The sequence below is a fragment of the Corvus cornix genome, chromosome 21 (genome assembly GCF_000738735.6).
Source record: "Corvus cornix cornix isolate S_Up_H32 chromosome 21, ASM73873v5, whole genome shotgun sequence".
Taxonomy (NCBI): Eukaryota; Metazoa; Chordata; class Aves; order Passeriformes; family Corvidae; genus Corvus; species Corvus cornix.
The window spans coordinates 1,913,181-1,932,651 of NC_046350.1; the positions used below are offsets into that span (position 1 = coordinate 1,913,181).

At 38.1% G+C, this 19,471-nt stretch overlaps 1 protein-coding gene across 6 annotated transcripts in view; it reads left to right on the top strand.

The window, feature by feature from the left end:
- The window catches only part of VPS13D (vacuolar protein sorting 13 homolog D), a 97,053-nt gene that overhangs the window by 7,876 nt on the left and 69,706 nt on the right, over window positions 1-19,471 (top strand). For 2 of the 6 annotated variants that reach the window (XM_039564112.1, XM_039564115.1), the window contains exons 11-29: window positions 506-598; window positions 1,346-1,556; window positions 2,097-2,276; window positions 2,499-2,629; window positions 3,298-3,370; window positions 3,863-4,033; window positions 5,189-5,319; window positions 5,686-5,818; window positions 6,405-8,627; window positions 8,985-9,136; window positions 9,875-10,909; window positions 11,624-11,714; window positions 12,264-12,390; window positions 13,284-13,464; window positions 14,586-14,768; window positions 17,380-17,599; window positions 18,107-18,317; window positions 18,448-18,619; window positions 18,936-19,048. In XM_039564112.1, the coding sequence (XP_039420046.1) occupies window positions 506-598; window positions 1,346-1,556; window positions 2,097-2,276; window positions 2,499-2,629; window positions 3,298-3,370; window positions 3,863-4,033; window positions 5,189-5,319; window positions 5,686-5,818; window positions 6,405-8,627; window positions 8,985-9,136; window positions 9,875-10,909; window positions 11,624-11,714; window positions 12,264-12,390; window positions 13,284-13,464; window positions 14,586-14,768; window positions 17,380-17,599; window positions 18,107-18,317; window positions 18,448-18,619; window positions 18,936-19,048 (5,831 nt within the window). The remainder of the gene's footprint in view (window positions 1-505; window positions 599-1,345; window positions 1,557-2,096; window positions 2,277-2,498; window positions 2,630-3,297; window positions 3,371-3,862; window positions 4,034-5,188; window positions 5,320-5,685; window positions 5,819-6,404; window positions 8,628-8,984; window positions 9,137-9,874; window positions 10,910-11,623; window positions 11,715-12,263; window positions 12,391-13,283; window positions 13,465-14,585; window positions 14,769-17,379; window positions 17,600-18,106; window positions 18,318-18,447; window positions 18,620-18,935; window positions 19,049-19,471) is intronic. The other 4 variants (XM_039564113.1, XM_039564116.1, XM_039564114.1 and 1 more) reach the window with 3 other exon arrangements.

A 19,471-nucleotide genomic window follows, 5' to 3' on the forward strand; every position in this document is an offset into this window, starting at 1 on the left:
TGGGTGAATTGTCAGTTCCCACAAATAACTTGTTAATCAGTACAGAGAAGACAACGTGTCTGAGTAACTGACTATGAATACTACATTGCCCTAATTTACCCAGTTCATTTCCTCCACCTTCTTTATTCAAGACAGAAGCTTTTTTTGCCCCTGGCTAAGCAAGGCGTTCTGTTAAATCAATTTATTTTCCCTGGTTTAATTTTTGTTCTGCAAATCTTGCTTCTTATTTGTAATAGGAGGATATAGTTGTGAATTTTGTACAGTGGTAAAATAGTGTATTTTACAATGCAAATAAGGTTTATTTATAATTCGGGGAAATGTCAATGTTACAATTGCCTACATGACTTTCATTAATTTTTGTGTGCTGAGGCACTTGGATATGATCATTAATGCCATCTTAGTTTTTTCTACGAGTCCCTAACTCAGTGCAGAGATACTTGACATGTTTGTGAACAAGATTCTGTACTCCTTGAATGCAGGTACTTCACCTTTTTTGTCTTTCCAGGCACAAATGCATCGTATTGAGGATGAGCAGACTTATGAAGAATTGAAGGTTCTGTATGAGATAGTTCATAATAAATTTCATGATTTAGCTGAGGTGAGAGCATTCTCCATACAGTGTAATGTTTGCAATCTTTAAGTGATTATCTGAGGTAGTGTTCTGCTGGACAGCCTTATCAGGTATTTTCTTTGATTTAGAAGTGTGGCATTAATGCTAAAATTGCAGAAATGCTCAGTTCCTGCAGTCTTTACGGTTGTGTCACTTGCACAGTGACATCTTTTGTCTTGTCATATGATGATCTTCCCCAGCAGGATCCTTGCCAGAATTCCTAGGTCAGGTACTCCGCATCTTAAAAACAACAGAGTGGAAACCAAGGCCTGTAATGAATATTTTCCTGAAATAAACAGGTGCCAGAAGTGAGCCTCACAGAAATTACTTGGGGAACACACTTCATTAAATATAAACTAATCTCCATAACAACACAATATCATCTCTTGCAAATACAAATGTTAAAATGTAGAGCTGTGCTTTATGGTGTGAAGTGACTTCTTCTTTGGTTTAGTGTTTCTAGACTAAGATTTAAACAGTGATGTATGGCTTCATATATGCATAATCATATGCATATTTATATGTTCATATGAATACACAGCAGTTAAGTAATTATGTTTGTTACTTCTTTGCTGCTGCTCTCCTCTAGGCTGAGTATTCATTGAGAATATCACTGCTGGAGTGCTGAGTAAATTGGAGATGGAATTGTGCTTCTGTTGGGGTGGTTTTTGTACACTGGTGATACTCTCTCACTCAGCAGCAGTAACGTGTTATGTCTTGAATGTTCGGACACAGAGTGTTAAAGAGCCCTTGCCTGATTCCATTGGAGGCTCCCCTCCGGCAGAACCCGCCCATGGCAGCAGCACTGGGATGCTGCAGTACCTGCAGTCGTGGTTTCCTGGCTGGGGAGGTTGGTATGGATATGCTCAGCAGACTTATGAGGGTGAACCTTTTGAAGGGCTGCTGCCAGACCCGAAGGAACAGTGGAATCCAGAAGACATACTGGGTATGGACACGCAGGGTTTGCTCCCATGGTTTGATAGCTGGTCCAGGTACGCAGAAAGGGCTCTGGGCCTGTACTGTTAAAGGATTCTCTGTCAGCTGATGTACCCAGGCAGCAGAGCTTGCCTAAAGCTGAACACCCTGGGCAGTATGTTGGTACTTGGATACCTGCTTATTTCCAAAGCGATACATGGAATACATTTGCTTCCCCTGTTACTGTCATTTGTGGCAAAGAGCTTTGGGACCTTTTCTGTTCAAGTGTGTGTGAGAGGTCATATGACTGGGTGTAACAGGAATAGTACTGGGTTGTTGGGGTCTTCGTAAATTCAGGCTTACATTACCTTGATTGAAATAAAAGAGTTCTATGGAATATTCAGGTTTTTAAAGGAAAAAGGTATATCTGGTCTATTTCTTGTTTCTATTTTTCCCCCTGAGAGCTGGAGACATCTTTATTTTCATATTCGCAGGAACTTTCTTGTTCTTCAGTAGCCCTCCAGAAATTTAATTGATTTAACATGTTGGTTTTGGTTTTGTTTTTTATTAGGTGCGGATGAATTTTTTGACCCTGCTGCAGATGCTTCCAGCATGAATACCTTTACCAAGAGAGATCATGTTTTTGCTAAGTTAAATCTACAGCTGCAGGGTGGCTCTTTTACTCTGTTGCATGGGAAGAAGAAGGTAGTGCATGCTGAAGAGACAGCTTTTATGCAGCTGGAGTTTTCAGGTATTAAGCCCGTTTCCGGTCTTTCTTAAAAAAGACCAGAGCTGCCTCACAATTATTGTACTATATAACAAATTTCCATGTTAAATTTTTTAGTAGAAATTAATATATATAAAGACTTCAAAAATACTTATTTGTTGGACAGTATTTTTTTATTCATAAAATTTAAATAAAATGTATGCTGTACTAAAAGAAACAAAATAATTCTATGTATTTATATTCCAGGTGTAAAGATCTTGGCTGAATCCCTTCCTCGCAGAAAGTCTTCCCTTCTCAAAGTTCAGCTTGGTGGTCTTTTCCTGAGGGATTTGGCAACAGAAGGGACCATATTTCCTGTTCTTGTTTTCCCAAATCCTGTAGGTGAAAAAAACCCTATAAGTTACTATGTGGGATGCATAATTGTGTATGAAAATAATTGTACTCCAAAACTCAACTCAAAACATTTCTTATCCCAGAAAGGGAACACAAAAGTCTTGAGGAAAAGTTTCCACCTGTTGAATTTACTTTTTCTCTCTCTTTCCAAATATAATTTGTAGAACTCTTCATTTTTTACTCTGTATGCTTGTGACTTTAACCTGTCAGTTATATGTGTTGGGAAGAAGATAATTTGTTAAACAACATTTGATTTTTGGAACAATCAACATTGCTGCTTAATCAGTGATTGTTCTTTTCCATAAAGCTCTGTGGCCCAACGAATGGTTCTATTTCACCTGCATACTGGTACACTAAATGCAGAAATAAATTCTAGAAAATATTTCAATTTCTCTTCTGAGCGAACAAAATTTGAATCCAATGCCATGCGGATTTCTCGTGTATTTTGTACTGATTGCAATTTGCACTTCAGTGTTCAGCCTGTCTGCTGCAGGAGTGGAGAGTGTTTGCCTTCTTTCATTTGACCATGTCAGGGAAAAAAATGCATATAATAATCTCAGACTATACATATACTTCAACAGAAAAGACGCTTATTATCAGGTGGCTTGGTTGATTTTATCTAAACAATCTTTTTCTTTTAAATTCTTATTAGCAAAAAGAGGTTGGCTGCATGTCTTCCTTTGGACTCCAAAGTTTGTCCTCAGAAATGACTAATGAGAACACTGGTAAAGATTTCATTTTATGTTTGATGACATAATTACTAGAAAACGAGAAATTTCAAAACTAAGTGCCTAGAGTTTGAATTAATGCAAATGCTTTTTGCAAATGGTAAAGATAAAATCATAGAAGCTTTGTTCAGATGTAAGGGTGCATGCAGGTTGACTTTAAAGAAAGGAAGAAACGATGTCTTTCAAGACAATAGGTGTTGCCCTTACTCTTAGTTTTGGTTTAAAAAGAAATTAGTAGGAATTCAACATTAGGACCCCAATTATACGTATGTTTTTGTATATATAGCCTTGTTGAATTCTGTTGATTGTAGAAGTTGAACATGTTACTTCCTTTTCTGTTACTGAAGAATTCTTAGAAACTTCTACTCACCCAGTACTACCAGTTAAAAATCAGTTATTAAATTCTTTGGGAGTTGTTTTTTGGTTTTGTCTATTTGTTTGTTTTGGGGTTTTTTTATAGCTGCTTTTTGTAACTCATTTTTTATTCAGTTGCAGATCCTGATGCCCCAGTATTTGAGATGCTTTATGAAAGAAATCCAATTCACAGCACTTTTGAGAGACGCCTGGAAGTCAGTACCAGACCTCTAAATATTATTTACAATCCACAAGCCATTAAGAAAGTAGCTGACTTCTTCTACAAGGGAAGGGTTCATTCCTCAGGTTAACCTTTAATGTGTTTTTTTGGTGGGGTTGGTGGATTTACATCTTTTCTTGTTTTTGATTTTTATTTATTTTCATTCTTAGAAATATAAAGCACTAATCAAAGAATCTTTTAAGTTCAAATTTAGCAGTATTCCAAGTCTTCTCTGGAGGGTTTTGTTTCTTTGTTTTGTTCTTTAATTGAATCAGGGGTTTTGCTTTGGCAGGCTCCTGCAACTTCTGCTTTAAAATTGCAAGTTGCTGCTATACCCCATGGTGGATGTTCATGCCCCCTAAATTAAAATGCATAAATAAAGAGAGGGGAGTTGTTCCTGTAATGCGTTCTGGAAACTGATGGAGTTTTTTTGAGAGGGCAGTTGAAAGAGTATTTCTATAGTAATCATACAGGGGAAATAGTATTCTGGTGCCTGTTGTATCTCTTCTGTTGATTAGATAAAGACTGCCCTTTGTTATGGCTTCTTGAGGTACCTTGAGTTTTAGATTTGAGCATACTGGTTCCATAAATTTCTAAGGGCAACAAGATCTAGTACCTAACCCTGTAACACTCTAAAGTGGCCACCTTTGCAGTTTTGGTTGTTAAAGTTCAGTTTTTGAGGAAATGAGAGGTGACAGTAAGCAACATTAGGAACATTAAAATGTTCTTGAAATACGAATTATTTTTCTGCTGATTATGGTAAATACCAAAAGATTCAAGTTACCTGGCATAAAGGTGTGTGTCGTGCCTTTTCTCACAAGGTGAGATTATTCCATAAATATTCAAGTTTAAAATAAACCACCCAACCAAACAAAAAACCACTGCCTACATAGGCACATCTTAATGTTTAGTTAGAATTTCCTCTGTGGCCATACTTAGCACCCTTTCTTTCTTCCTCAAATTTAATTACTTGGGCTGAAGGTCTGTGAAGTAAAGACCAGAAAAAGGTTTGGGGAGTGTTTTTTTTAGTGGGATTATTTGTTTTGTGCTTAGATACTTCCTTTTTTCTGTGCAGCAGCCTGGTGAATAGGCACAGGCAGTGGCTTTCACCTGCTGTGTTTTCCTGTTTTGTATTTTACTGCTAAAATTTAAAACTTTTATTTTTTCTCTTCCATTTTTTCTTCTGATTCAATAATGGGTGAACAAAGTTATACCTAGTCAGTTTTCCCTCTCTTGTGCAGGTTTTGGTTATCAATCTGAGTTAGAGGCAAGAGTGGCTGAAGCTGCCAGAAGACAGTACAACAAGCTGAAAATGCAGACAAAAGCTGAAATCAGACAAACGATCGACCGTTTATTAGTTGGAGACTTCATTGTAAGTTTTTGCCCCCAGAATGTCTAGGTGGACTTTTAGCCTTTCGGTTTAGGACTAGGAGCGCTAAAGAATGAGGTTTGTTGTTGTTTGTGTGAGCAGGATGGGAGTTTTCCAGGGGGTGGTGTAGATTCCTTTTGCTGTTAGTCAGTCCAGGCTTGAGGGTGCAGGGGATGTTTTTCACCTGCTGAAAATGTTTCTTTATTGACTGCAGTGGGAGTCTGTGGTTTAACAAGGTACCAAACCTGAGTGTGGCTGGAGTTCGTGACAGTCAGCTCATCACAAGAAAAAGTGGCTAATTAGATGTTTCACATGGCTTTTTAAATTTGTTTTCTTATGGGCTATTATATCTTTCTTCTTAACTTTCAGGAAAACAGCAATAGCTGGACTGTGTGCCTTGATATCTTTGCCCCTCAGGTGATTTTTCCTGATGATTTCAAATTTGTGGATCCTGTGTTAGTTGTTGTAGATCTGGGAAGAATATTACTCACAAATTCTCAAGGTATGATCTAGAATTATTGCAGCTTTCCTTTTTTTAATATCTTCTTTCAGAAAGTCAGAGCTTAAAAAAAACGGGTAAAAAAGTACAAGGAAGTTTTTGAGGGGTGTTCCTGCTTTGTAAAGTAGAAAAGAATCCTTTTCTTAAGATAATAAAATGAAAGTTAATATCAGGCAATAAAGCCATTTGGACAAAACTTTCTGATGATAAAAATAGTTAAGTAGCTCTTACCTTTCATTTGGTTTCGAGGATCGTAAGAATTGTGTGGGCAGAGTAATGGGTTCTTTTTTTGACTTGGTTAAAAGTAAATCTTGTAGTAAGTGGGTTAAAAATGAGACAATAGTGTCTTTTAATAGCTTCTGTACTGCATTGTGACTGACACTTCTGTGAATGTAGAAGTATAGTAGGTTTCTTGTTGAGGAAAAAAGAAGTGACAGTGGAAGGAGGCAAGGACAGTACCAGATATGCTCTGTGTTAAAAAAAATAGGACTTCATACAGGATGATCAGATAATGATAGAAAACATCTCAAGAGGGAGGAGAATACGTTGGTTTGTTTGTTTGTTTATTTACTGTTTTTTTAATCCGCAGAAGACTCTAAGAGGAGTGCAGGTGCCATTTCTTCAGAAGTCAATGAGTTGAGTGATGAGGAATATAAAACACCTCTTGCAACTCCTCCCAATACTCCACCACCAGAATCCAACACCAGTAGTGGCACCAAAGTGTCTGAATTTACTGGAGTAGAAATAAGTGAAGAGCAACTACAGGCACACTTAATGAGTAAAAAAATGTATGAGAGATACACACTTTCTTTTATGGACCTTCAGATCATGGTGGGCCGAGTGAAAGACAACTGGAAGCATGTGCAGGATAGTGATGTGGGTCCAACTCATGTGGTAGAAAAATTCAATGTTCACCTGCAGCTGGAGCGCAGACTGATATACACATCTGACCCAAAATACCCAGGAGCCGTCTTGTCTGGCAATTTGCCAGACTTGAAAATTCACATCAATGAAGACAAAATCCTGGCTCTGAAGAACTGTTTGACACTGCTGAGTACATCTGAAGCTAAGTCTTCAGATGCCCTACATTTAGGGAAAGACAAGATTTTTGCAGAGGTAGACCAGTTTGGCAGTTTGCATGATTCTGTAATGAATCTAACACAGAGTGTTGTCATGCTGGAACAACACACCCGGGAAGTTCTTGTTGAATCCCAGCTGCTTTTGGCTGAGTTCAAAGTAAACTGTATGCAGCTGGGTGTTGAGAGTAACGGGCGATACATCTCTGTGCTCAAAGTTTTTGGCACCAATGCCCATTTTGTGAAAAGGCCTTATGATGCAGAGGTGTCCCTGACTGTCCATGGCCTGTTACTGGTTGATACTATGCAAACATATGGAACAGATTTTGATCTTTTGATGGCTTCTCATAAGAACCTGAGCTTTGATGTGCCAACAGGAAGCCTTCGAGACAGCAGGGCTCAATCCCCAGTTTCTGGATCACAAGATGCACGTCCCATTGATGTAGCTGGTTTGGCAGAGAGATGCACTACAGCCTCCAGCACCTCACTTGGTAACAACGGAAAAGATCAAGAGTCCTTGATAAAGTTGGAGTATCAGTTTGTGAGTGCAGAATGCCCATCGATGAACTTGGATAGCAGTCTGCAGGTGATCTCTGTACAGGTGAACAACCTGGATATCATCCTTAACCCAGAGACTATTGTTGAACTGATTGGGTTCCTCCAGAAATCTTTCCCCAAGGAGAAAGAAGATTCTAGTCCTCAGCCTTTAATAGCTGACTTGGAGAGAGGTTGGAGGGAACAGGAAACATTCCAGTCTACTTACGCACAGAACACAGAGGTAGCGGTCGATATTCACTGGTTAAATGTTCTTCTCCTCAGGACAGTTGGCATGGCAAATGGAGAAAAATATGGCAGAAAAATTGCAACAGCCAGTATTGGTGGCACCAAAGTCAATGTCTCCATGTGTAGTAAACTGGATGTGAATGGCTCTCTTGGATGCCTTCACCTTATGGATCTGACCCAAGACAATGTAAAGAACCAGTACGTGGTGAGCATAGGGAACACAGGGAGGTATGAAAATCTCATTGGCGATGTAAATTTCTTTGAATCTTTATTTTTTAGGCTTGATGATGGAAATAGCCTTCCAGATGCTTTAAGTTTCACTTTCACAGAAAAGTCAAAAGAAGAGTGTTTTCTCAACCTCAAAATGGCTTCCTTGCACTACAACCACTCAGCCAAATTTTTGAAAGAACTGACTTTGTCCATGGATGAGCTGGAAGAGAATTTCCGCAGCATGTTGAAAAGTGCAGCTTCAAAAGTTACTACAGTCTTGGCAACTAAAACTGCTGAATACAGTGAAATGGTTTCTTTGTTTGATACCATACCGCGATCAAGAGATGTTGCCAGTGCAGAAGATAATGAAGGCAATGCATTTGGATCACAGCCCCTCAAAACTGATACTATCAAGCTTATATTAAATGTAAACATTGAATCGCCAATTGTCTCCATACCTCGAAAGCCTGGTAGCTCTGAATTGCTTGTAGGTCATCTAGGACAAATATCTATTCAGAATTTTGTACCAGGAGAAGATGAGTCTACAAGTGATAGGCTGCAAGTTGAAATTAAAGATATTAAGATGTATTCATTAAATAGTAGTCAATTTACAAACAAGAAGGAGCCTGCAAGTGAGATACCCCATGGACCACATTCTTCCTCAGGTCCTGCCAGCATTACCAGCCAGGAAGAAACTCATTTTACTCGTCATGACTTCTTTGAATCATTACATAAAGGCCATGGTATGTGAATCAGAGGAGTCTTAATTATTATAATGTGAGTAGTATATGTGTCAAAAATGTGTATTGACCATAGGTCTAATTTATATTCTGCTTCACCCATCCTACTAAAATACATTGGTCAGTTTTAATGACAATGGGCTAGTTATTGTATTTATATCTTTTTTTGGTCTCCTAAGCAAAAACTGAATGGTGCCTTTTATGCAGAAATTGAGCAAAACATAACCACACAACCTTAGTCCAGCATTGCTCACATTCTGAGCAAGTTCAATAGCTACTGTGTTACTTCCTCCATACAGTATTTATGGGATAATCAGTTCACTTATTCTAATGTTGTTTTAATTTCACTTTCTCTTAAAGCTTTCCACATTCTGAATAATACCACCATCCAGTTTAAATTGGAAAAGATACCACTAGAGAAAGATTTGGATTTAACTTTCCCTCTGTGTAATGAAGAGTTTGGAATATCAAGCATCATGAAGATTGAAGGGAAATTTGTGAACCCTCTTCAGGTACAGAAGTGTAGTATTTCCACTATCAATATAAAAGTATTTCCCTGCATAGAAGATAAGTATTTTTCAGGCCAGTATCTTCAGGTTTAACATGTTGATAGTTTAGAAATCTGATCCTTATATACGTGATTAAAAGAGACAGTCTTAAGTCATGATAATAATGACCAATATTTAACCTTGTTTGGGGGCATTTTAGACGTCTTAATGAATTAGTATAACTTTTGCTTATCTTGAACACAGAAGGAAAAGTAAATGTGTCACTGTCCAAGTAAGTTTATTTGCAGTTCTAGTTGAAACTAAGCATTAAAATGCCATTACCTTGAAAAAAATCTGTGCAGGAGCAGAGGTTTTAAATAGAGGAAACTGAAACTTCTAATGCTAAGGAGACAAGCAATGATGGCTAAGTGGAATGTTTGTTTCATACATTACTGTGTAAGCTCAGGGGGTGAATTATTTTTAACTAACTCTGTGTGGATGGTTTTTCCCCAGGGATACAAGGTATCCTATTCTAGGATCCCATCCCATGTGTTTCTAGGTGGTGTCATCTTGCAGAGCTAGTACAGAAGAACTGTTTTGCTTCAGTTTTGCATTATACCTTGTTTTGGATTGTTTTTTTCTTGGATGAACTTAAAATTTTTGTGGGCTGGCATACCACTTATGAGTTTTAACATATATGTATTAATTCTATTAATATATAGAGCTCCAATGTGAGGATTGTTTCTTTTCTCTATGTTGTAGGTGGTGTTAGCAAAACATGTGTATGAACAAGTCCTTCAGACTCTGGATAATTTAATTTACAGTGAAGACTTGAACAAGTTTTCAACCACTTCTACATCTCCAGCTGGTCTTAGTTCTCCTTCAGCATCACTTCATAGTACAGCCACAGAATTCTTGAGTGAACGGAAGGAAAATGGTTTATTCAGCCACTCTAGTTTTAATTCTGTTCCAAACAAGCCCTTAGCTATCAGGGAAACAAAATCTTTTACTCAGATTCAAGCAAACTTTCACATCTCAGAGCTCCAGGTTCAGTTAAGTGGTGATCTCACACTTGGGGCACAAGGTCTCGTGAGCCTTAAGTTTCAGGATTTTGATGTTGAGTTTGCCAAAGATCACCCTCAGACCTTGTCCATTCAGATTGCCTTACGTTCCCTGCTGATGGAAGATCTCCTGGAAAAGAAACCAGACTCAAAGTATAAGAACCTCATGGTGTCCCGTGGAGCACCCAAACCGTCCAATTTAGCACATAAGGAATATCTTTCACAGTCCTGTCCCTCAGTATCCAATGCAGAATATCCAGATATGCCACGGTCCCTCCCTTCCCATATGGAAGAAGCACCTAATGTCTTTCAGCTGTACCAAAGACCAGTTTGTGCCTCCCGTAAGAAGCAAAAAGAAGATGCTGATTCTGAGTATCCTCTGACTCCACCTCCTTCTCCATCAGCAGACAGATCCAAGTTGCCCTGTGGAAAAAGTAACTTTGATGATTCATTAGTTCATATCAATATATTTCTAGTGGATAGGAAACATCCTGAATTTTCTTCTCGCTATAACAAAATTAATCGTAGTGTAGATGTTGATTTTAATTGTCTAGATGTGTTAATAACTTTGCAAACTTGGGTAGTGATACTGGATTTCTTTGGGATTGGATCCACTGCTGATAACCATGCTATGAAGCCACAGCCTGAAGATACTCAGCAGACAATCAAATCAGAAATAAATTCCTTGTCAGCTTCTCAAGCCCAAGAGCCTGTAAACACTAAACTGGATCTAAAGGTATACTTGAGATGCAAAACAGTAATGGGATTGTCTGTCATAAAACTTCTGGTTTATAGAAACTTAAGGTGACATTTACATCAAGTGTCTTATATTCTAGTGGGGAGTATACATAAATGCAGAAACAGATTTAAAATGGGTGTAGATGTAGTTAAAAGAAAAAAAAAAGGAGTTATAGAAGGAGTTACTGAAAAGCAGAACATTTGCAAAGTGCTTGGCTCCCTTGTTCTGTGTCCCTCTCTTGAATGAAAAGGTTGCTTCAGTATTAAAGACCTAACATGCTGCAATTGGCACTGTGCTGTTCTAGGTACTATGGAATTTATTTATGCAAAAAAATTCTATATTTTATAAATATATTCTGTATGTATAAACATATTTTTTGAAAAACACATTATGTATGTGTATATAATGTAGTCTTTGCCCAGAGGCCCTGCAGTCTTAATTTACATGTGACAAATCTTGAAAGAGAAGAACATGAAGGTAACAGTGCTGGGATTTCTTCTTGGCCTGATAATTCTGAATAGCTTGGGAGACCCATTAATGTGCAAACAAGGCAGTAAAAATGTTGCTCTCCTTCAGTGTCTCCTGATCAGATAATTGTTGTGTGCCATTCATGTGTTACAGTGCAATTGTCTTGAAAAAAAGCTAAACAAGATGTTCAAGCTCTGAAGTCATGTTGTTTCATACCAATTTGTTCCTGTTTTGTTTGACCAGGTCCATTCTTTATCCTTAGTCCTGAATAAGGCAACCAGTGAGCTTGCTAAAGCCAGTGTGGCAAAACTTGCAGCTCACTTGGAAGTGATTGGTGAGTAGATTGAAGGGTCCGGTTTGTTTGCAGCTTAAAGTAAGATGAGGTGTGCACTGGAATTACGATTTTAAATGTTTTTATTTTGGTCCTCATTGGGTTTTTGTGTGTTTTTCTTGGGCAAAATGCACATTCTCCTCCCACTGCTTCTTCCTCTGCTTTTTCAGGGTTTGTTTTAAATCCTGGCATCCCTCCCAGTTGTCACCTTTCATCATTGTAGCTGAGATTGGCTGTGATTTTAATGCTTCACTTTCACAGAGCAGAACATTAGTTTTTATTACTGTTTTAGAGGAAAAAAAGGAGTTGCATCTAAGTTTCACAAATCAAAGTGGTGTGATCACGTGATGTGTGTAAAGCCTAGAGTAATGTGTGGGTTAATACAACCTTTGTAGCAGAAGGACGTGATTTTCTTTGAACGCAAAGTTTAATGTTTAATTGAATTGATGTACTTAATTACTTGTAAGGATGCTATCCCACTAATAGAAGTTTTTGGGGTTTAGTAACTGATCTGTGTTTGTGGATCCTGATTGTCTGCCCTTTGTTTTTCAGAGGGAGATTTAGCCTTGCAGGGAAGTATTGGAAGTCTGTCCTTAAGTGATCTTACAGCTCATGGAGAATTTTACAGAGAACGTTTCACTACAAGTGGTGAAGAAGCACTCATTTTCCAAATCTTTAAGTATGAATTTAAACTTCTTGTTACTCAATATTAGCTTGGTACTCCATTAACTTCCAACACACTCCCCGCAAAAAAACCAAAAAAAAAGTCAAACAAACCCACAAAACCCAAGCCTACAACTGTCAGGGCTGCATGATTCTGCTTTGGCCTCTTGGGACTTAAGTGGGACTTAAAATATTTTCAGTCATAAACTTGAGATTTTTAACTTACCTTTGTCCTGCAATGTACAAAAAAAATGGAAAAGTAGTTTTTTATTTCCCTTTAAAGCTGTTCTTGAAAGTATTTACATGATAGTTTGTTCCTAGCTAAAACAGTTGTTTTTTAAAAGTTGGAAGAGGTATTCACCTGATGAAATAGATTTTCCATTGCTCCTTAATTTTGGAATTAGGGGTTTGCTTTTGTCATACTGTAAACTTGAATTTCTTTGTTTTGTTTAAAGCAATAGTTCTTATCCTGCGATGTTTCCTGGTTCTCCAATTAATCAGATTAGAAATTATCCAAGTAGTGTTACGGAATTAATTTCAAATATGACAGCATGCTGATTCAGAATTGAATGTACACATTATCCTGCAGTAGAGTACTTACCTTAAAAGCCACGGTTCTGATATAAAATCACCAAAGCTCTAACTGGTATGCAAAGATTAAAGGTACATTCCAAATGTAGAATTTTCCTGTTTGCTTAATTAAAACTCAGCAGCACTTAAACGTACAAAATTTAGAAGTAATTAATACAAACCTGAGTTTTCATGTCTGCAACTGCAATAGTGTTAATGACATGCTGTGAATATTAGTTAAATCCTCTATATTGCTATTTTGAATGCAGCAAAATGTCTAGTGCTGCTTGTAAAATGTATTGAAGATTGGTAAATTTTGACTTTGAACCCTTCTCACAGATACGGGAGGCCAGATCCACTGCTGCAGAGGGAGTGTGACATCTGTGTGACCCTGCGTATGGCCTCTGTCCAGTATGTGCACACCCAGCGCTTCCAGGCCGAGGTGGTGGCTTTCATCCAGCATTTTACTCAGCTCCAAGATGTCTTGGGGCGGCAGAGAGCAGCAATTGAGGGACAAACAGTATGTCTGGGCCTTTTTTCTATTCTTTCCCAGCCTGTTTTTTCCAGTTGAAATGCAATATATAATTTACGTTAATGCATCATCTCAAATGAGTTGAAATGGTGGGAGGTTTTAGAGTTTTGGTGTTGGTAGAGATTTCTCAGGCTCATCTTGTAGTCAGGAGAACTTAGTTAGGACCATTCTGCTGCTGTTTGAAAGTGCAGAATACCAAATTTGCACATTACTTAAAACTTTGGCACCTGGATTCTGCAGGATGTGCTGGACAAAAAGGGTCAAGGCGTTATCTTGTCTTATTCTCCACTGTCCACCAGATATAATAATACCTGACTTAGGAGAGCCAAGTGAGAAGTTCTGTTCCACTCAGGTGTCTGTCTCTGATTAGTTTGATGGCTGGTAGGCTGAGAAAATCAGAACTTCTGCATGGTAGAGTGTATCAATATAGAGATTATAGAGCAAGATTGAATATATCAATATAGAGAATATAGAGCATGATAGAGTATATCAAGACAGAGTATATCAATACTCTACATAATAGAGTATATAGGGCATGATAGAATGTTTCAATAGTCAGGACAGCCATAGACCACATGACCTAATGTGGGAGTAATTAATGTAGTCAGTAGTCTTCATTTAATAGAAGCTTCTCATAATTGAAGGAAAGACACTGAATATTTGGATATTAAAATGCTTCATTGTGCACTAGGTGGGAAGTTTGAATCTGATTTTGAAACATCTGTTCTAAATGATGGGGTTTTGCTTTTTGTAAATAATTTTTCTTAAGTAATTTGTTATATAGTGAGTTGGGTAGTGTCTGTTCTACCTCTTAGTTCAGGGGTGAAAGGATGTGTTACTCCTGAGGGCTGCACCTGTTGCACAGGTTTTTCCTGTTTGCATCATAATACTTTTTTAATGAGCCTTTATTCTCTGCCTAAAACAAGAGTTTGAGGGAGTTTTTTTGGTTGCTTTGTTGTTGTTTTTGTTTGGTATAAACTCTTACCTTATCTTAATTTTGTAAATCAAGGGGTCATGATCCTGAGTTCAGTACTCATCAGTGGGAAATAATCACCTGCTTTCTGCAATTTTTGTAATTACTTTTTAAAATGTATTTTTGCTCTTCCCAGGTGAGAGATAAAGCCCAGCGAGCTTCCCGAGTTCTTCTTGATATTGAAGCTGGGGCTCCTGTTCTGCTTATACCTGAGAGCTCCAAGTCTAAGAGTCTTATTGTAGCTAATCTGGGAAAACTGAAAGTGAAGAACAGATTCCTGTTTGCAGGAGTGTCGGGTACCTTTTCATTAAAGAACAAGGTAGGAACATTACTTCTTAATTTAGCAGTTTGTAGTTTTGCTAGTTTTTATGCATTTTATTTCTAAATCAAAATTGTAAATGATTCTTGCATTTTACTTTATATATTGACTTTATATTTCTGGTAATGAGAGTCTGTGGCAGCATGCTGGCAGATCTTACGGATTTGCCTTGCTGTTGATTGTGCTGTGCTGCCCTTCCTGCCTTGGGCTTATTGTCTGAGGCATTGGGGCAGAGGGGAGACTGAACTGAGTGTTTTGAGAGAATGGAGGGAAGAAAGGAGGCTGAACTTGCTCCAGCTGCTCTGGTGAGGAAGCAGGACCCAGCTGGGTACACACCTGAATGTTGGGACCAGGACGGGCTTTCAGCTCACCCTGTTTGGTAACTCCAGCTCTTTACCACTCACCATATCCACAGTGTGAGTGGCAGAAAACAGGGGTCTGTGTTGGCTGAGACTTGTTCAAATGCACTGGAGAATAGAATTGGGTTTATTTTATTTTTGTGCTCTTGGTGAAACTGAGTGTGTGTAGTTGCTTCGATGAGGTGAAACCTTGGGAAAGGTTTCCAGTGTTTGCACACGTGGCAAGGCACAGGACAGGAGTAGCTGGTGCTGCTCTTGAGAGATGCAGCCACAAAATTTGAGCTAAGGAAGATCCATCTTGGATGGCTTTCTATATCTAACCTATTCAGCAAAGTAAGGAGTTGTCTGGGAACCCCCTAATTCCATTTTGAAGGAATTAGAAGTTAGATGGACTAAATTGCTGCAGTGGTTTTGTGGTGTGTCAGTTGCCTTGATCTGACTTGTACCTACCTGTGTTTTTGCTGTAAGGAACTAGTGGACTGTGATGTTGAGTTGTTTCCTGTGCTGTAGTGTGTTGATGTAAGTAAAGGTTCATAAGCAGTAGACTCCTAAATTGATGTTATAAATTAAAGAAAGTGTGCACAATAATTTTATTTCAGCCTAAAAATACTGTGTTTTGTAGCACTGTAGAAATGTAGGTGTTTGAAATGGGATTAGGTGGGGTTTGGCTTTTTTTTTGTTGCTTTTGTTTTCATTTTTCCTCTGTCCTATGTTTATTTTTGAGGATCGGATTTTACAAGGCAATGCATACAAGGATCCTGTTTTATTTGAGGTATTTCACATCTTTATAGCAGTGTTCAGGTGCTCCTCATTCATTCTAAAAAAGAGAAAATATTCTTCTGGAATTTAGCACTTTAAAACATTACTTCATTTATTAAAAATTATGTTCCCATTCTAAAGATTTTGCTGCATTCTATTAGAACTGGATGTAAATTTTTTGTGGTGTGCTCTTTATGCATGTCTGAGGAGCTGCTAATTTGGATTTAATTGCACATATTTATAGATTTATAGATGATGTGATGATTTTCCTTTGCATGTACTTTTTAGTCTTGTCTTTACAGTATGAAGTTAATGTCATCAATTTTTTTTTTCTTGAAATCCTTGATTATGATTGCAATTAATTTTTCCAATTTTTTTCTAATATTTAAAAACCATGTAAGGCAAGAAAATATTAACAATTAAAACCAGAAAGGGAAGTTTATGGTAGGGATTGATGTGACATCAGAAGCTGGATTCAGAAGGAAGGTGGGAAATGATAGTAACAATACAGGAGCCAGGGGCAAAGTGAGCAATATTGGAATAACGGGTGAGTAAATCACTAAAGATGATTGCTGCCTGCATGTGGGGCATGAGGTTAATTAACTGAAGTCAGGACAGATGAATCCCAAAATGAACTTTGGAGTATACAGGTGGTATGTAGATCTCTTCCACCAGACATATCACAGGGTGGTTGGGGCCACTCCATCACAGAAGGCTATCAGATTGGTCATGCAGGATTTTTGGGAAAAGAAATTCCTAATGTTTATGTGACTCTTCCTAGGGAGAGTTGTAGGTTTTTGATGCAAGACAGTTCATGGATTTCCACTGGATATGTGGTGGTGGGGAGATGTCTAAAATGTTTTACATCAATATAAATGAGCTTTTCTTTTTTCACCTGTGAGGAATTTACCACTAAGTGTAGGGATTTATCCAACCTTAAACTGCAGGAGAATTTTGGGACACATTTTGGTGTGACAACTGAAGTATTTGAAGTGCATAAAATGTGCATGTTTGGAAGTGTTAGTTCACATACTCTAATAAGATATGAAGTTGCTGACATGATCTTGCAAAAATAATGGCATATGTTATTTTCATCACCTGAAAAACAGCTTTAAATATTTAGTAGTCTTTATTCTGCAGAAATGTTTAATATCTTGACAGTTTTACCCCTCCATTTTGATATGAATTTCATTTACATGACAGTGTTTGTGTTTTATGCAAAACCCTCTGCTTTTGAATTAGTTTCTCACTGACAAGATTCCACAGCTTTTTGGGGAAGGTTGCTGAAGTGAACTTTTTTACAAAGAAAATGTTCTCATCTGCTGTTAAGGCTATAGGAGAAAAGTTTGGCCATCTTTCTACAGCAGAAGATACTGGCATTCCAGTAACATACTTATTTTGACAGGAATTTGTTGCAGCTTGAACCTTGGTGCATTGGTTCCTTACAATTGAAATTAAAAATCTAATGTTAATTACAAAATTTCTCTCATTAGCAGGATTCAGTTCAGTTTTCCTCTCCTTTGGGAACCCCAAAACATAGCATGAAGAAGACAAGTGCTGATGAGTCCAAAGTAGCAATGGAAGGATTAGTCATGAAAAAATCATCAGGAACAAACATTTCTAGGCTGAAGAATGAACCTACAGTGAGCACATCGAGTAAGCAGCAAGGGCAGCCGTCAAAGCTGCCTGTTGTCCCAAACCCTGAGAGCCCAGGTATGTGAGAGCAGTTGAAATTCCATGGTGCTTCTTTTGTCCTGTGAAATAGTACAGTGACATATTGCTTATATCTTACGTGACACTGAAAAAGTATTAGGCTCTGGGTCTGAAGATTGTAGATTGGAGAAGAAATGACTTCTGGGTCTGAAGATTGCAGACTGGAGAAGAAATTATTTCTGAGCTTTAAGGCTGATTTTTGCAGCGTAAAGGCTTAGGGAGTTGTAGTTCAGTTTCTGGAAGAGCAGTCCTGCAAATTGGGTGTGTTTTGAGATGCGTATTGCAGATATACAAGGAGTGTACTTGGACTCCTAATAAAGAATTTACATTTACCTGCAAATGAGCTTGGTATCTGGTAGTTACAGATATTGATAAATACGAATAAAAGAAAATTAAAAATTGAATAAAATTGAGACTAAATTAAATTTCATTTTAAAAGTAAGTTGCATTAGTTTTGTACAGATTCTATTTTTCTTCCTTAATGTGTTATCTCCTGTGCACTTGCAGAGGATCACATCTGCCTCTTAGACTGCATTGTGGTTGATCTGCAGGACATGGATATCTTTGCTGCCGAAAGATACGAGAGAGAGTATTCCAAGGCTGTGGAAGATACCAGTGTGGATTTGAGCTTTCCATCCTACTTGGTGAGGCAGACAGGAGGGAGCCTGCTCACAGAACCCTTCAGACTGAAGTTAAAAGTAGAGAGAAACTTGGACAAGTGAGTTTAAACAGGGTTGCCTTATGCTGTCACCTACAGCAGTGTTTTAAATGCCTTTTGTTGTATCCTAAAGGTTTTGCCCTGCTGTGTTGGAGCTCCTGGAAATGCTGAGGTTTCCCCTTTGTTGCAGGGAGCTGAGTCACGCCGTCGCAGACATTTCAATCCACGGCAGCCTGTCCTCAGTGCACTGCTCTCTGGATCTGAACAAGTACAAACTGATCCGTGGGCTGCTGGAGAACAACCTTGGGGAGCCCATTGAGGAATTCATGCGTCCCTATGACTTGCAGGATCCAAGAATTCTTGTAAGGATCTACGTGCAGCTGAAATTCTCTTGAAATGTCTGGGGGGGGTTGCTGATTTTGCTGATGACAGCAATATTTTAAGTACAAAGAAGCTCTAGACCAGTAGTGTGAAAATGGATTAATGGTCATTTTATTTTCAAGGTAAAGGCCACACTGTTGTGAAATGTTACATTTCCCCAGTAATGGTTAATGAAACTCTTTGGAAAAGAAGGACACCACACAAAAACTGTTTGCATTTTTCTGAAATACAGTTTAATTCAGAGATGAAAGTTAAACAGATGCTCTGAAAAAGAATGTTGGTGTTTTCCACTTTCAGACAGTTTTGAGCGGAGAAGTGTATACTTCCATGTCATTCCTCATTGACATGGTTAATGTGAGCCTGGAACTGATGGATCCAAAGGGGAAAGATGGATGCAGCTCTTTAGCCAGGTATGAATGTTCTTCTCTTACTGAATACCTTATCCTAAATACTGTGCTTATATTGAGAGATACAGGACAAGAATTGAAATAATATGTGGAATTACAGTTTAATAATGCAGTGAAATGGAATTTCTTAATTAGAGTCCAAACTGAGAGTTTGAGCTGCTCTGAAAGATGAAAGGGAATAACACTGTTCAAACGATACCGTCTGTCTTTCCAGTTGTCCTTGAAATAACAATCCAGTGATCAGTTGACTTGCCCAAGAGAAACAGTATTTTAATTAAGAAAGTGATATGAGGGAGGGTTTAAAAAAGCAGATTTCTGCTGTGTTGGCTTGTTGGGGTGTTTTTAATCCAGAAGGGTTTTCATCAGTGGAAGATATTATTACATGTAGTATAGACCTATTTTCTATCCCTGTGACATGGGATATGA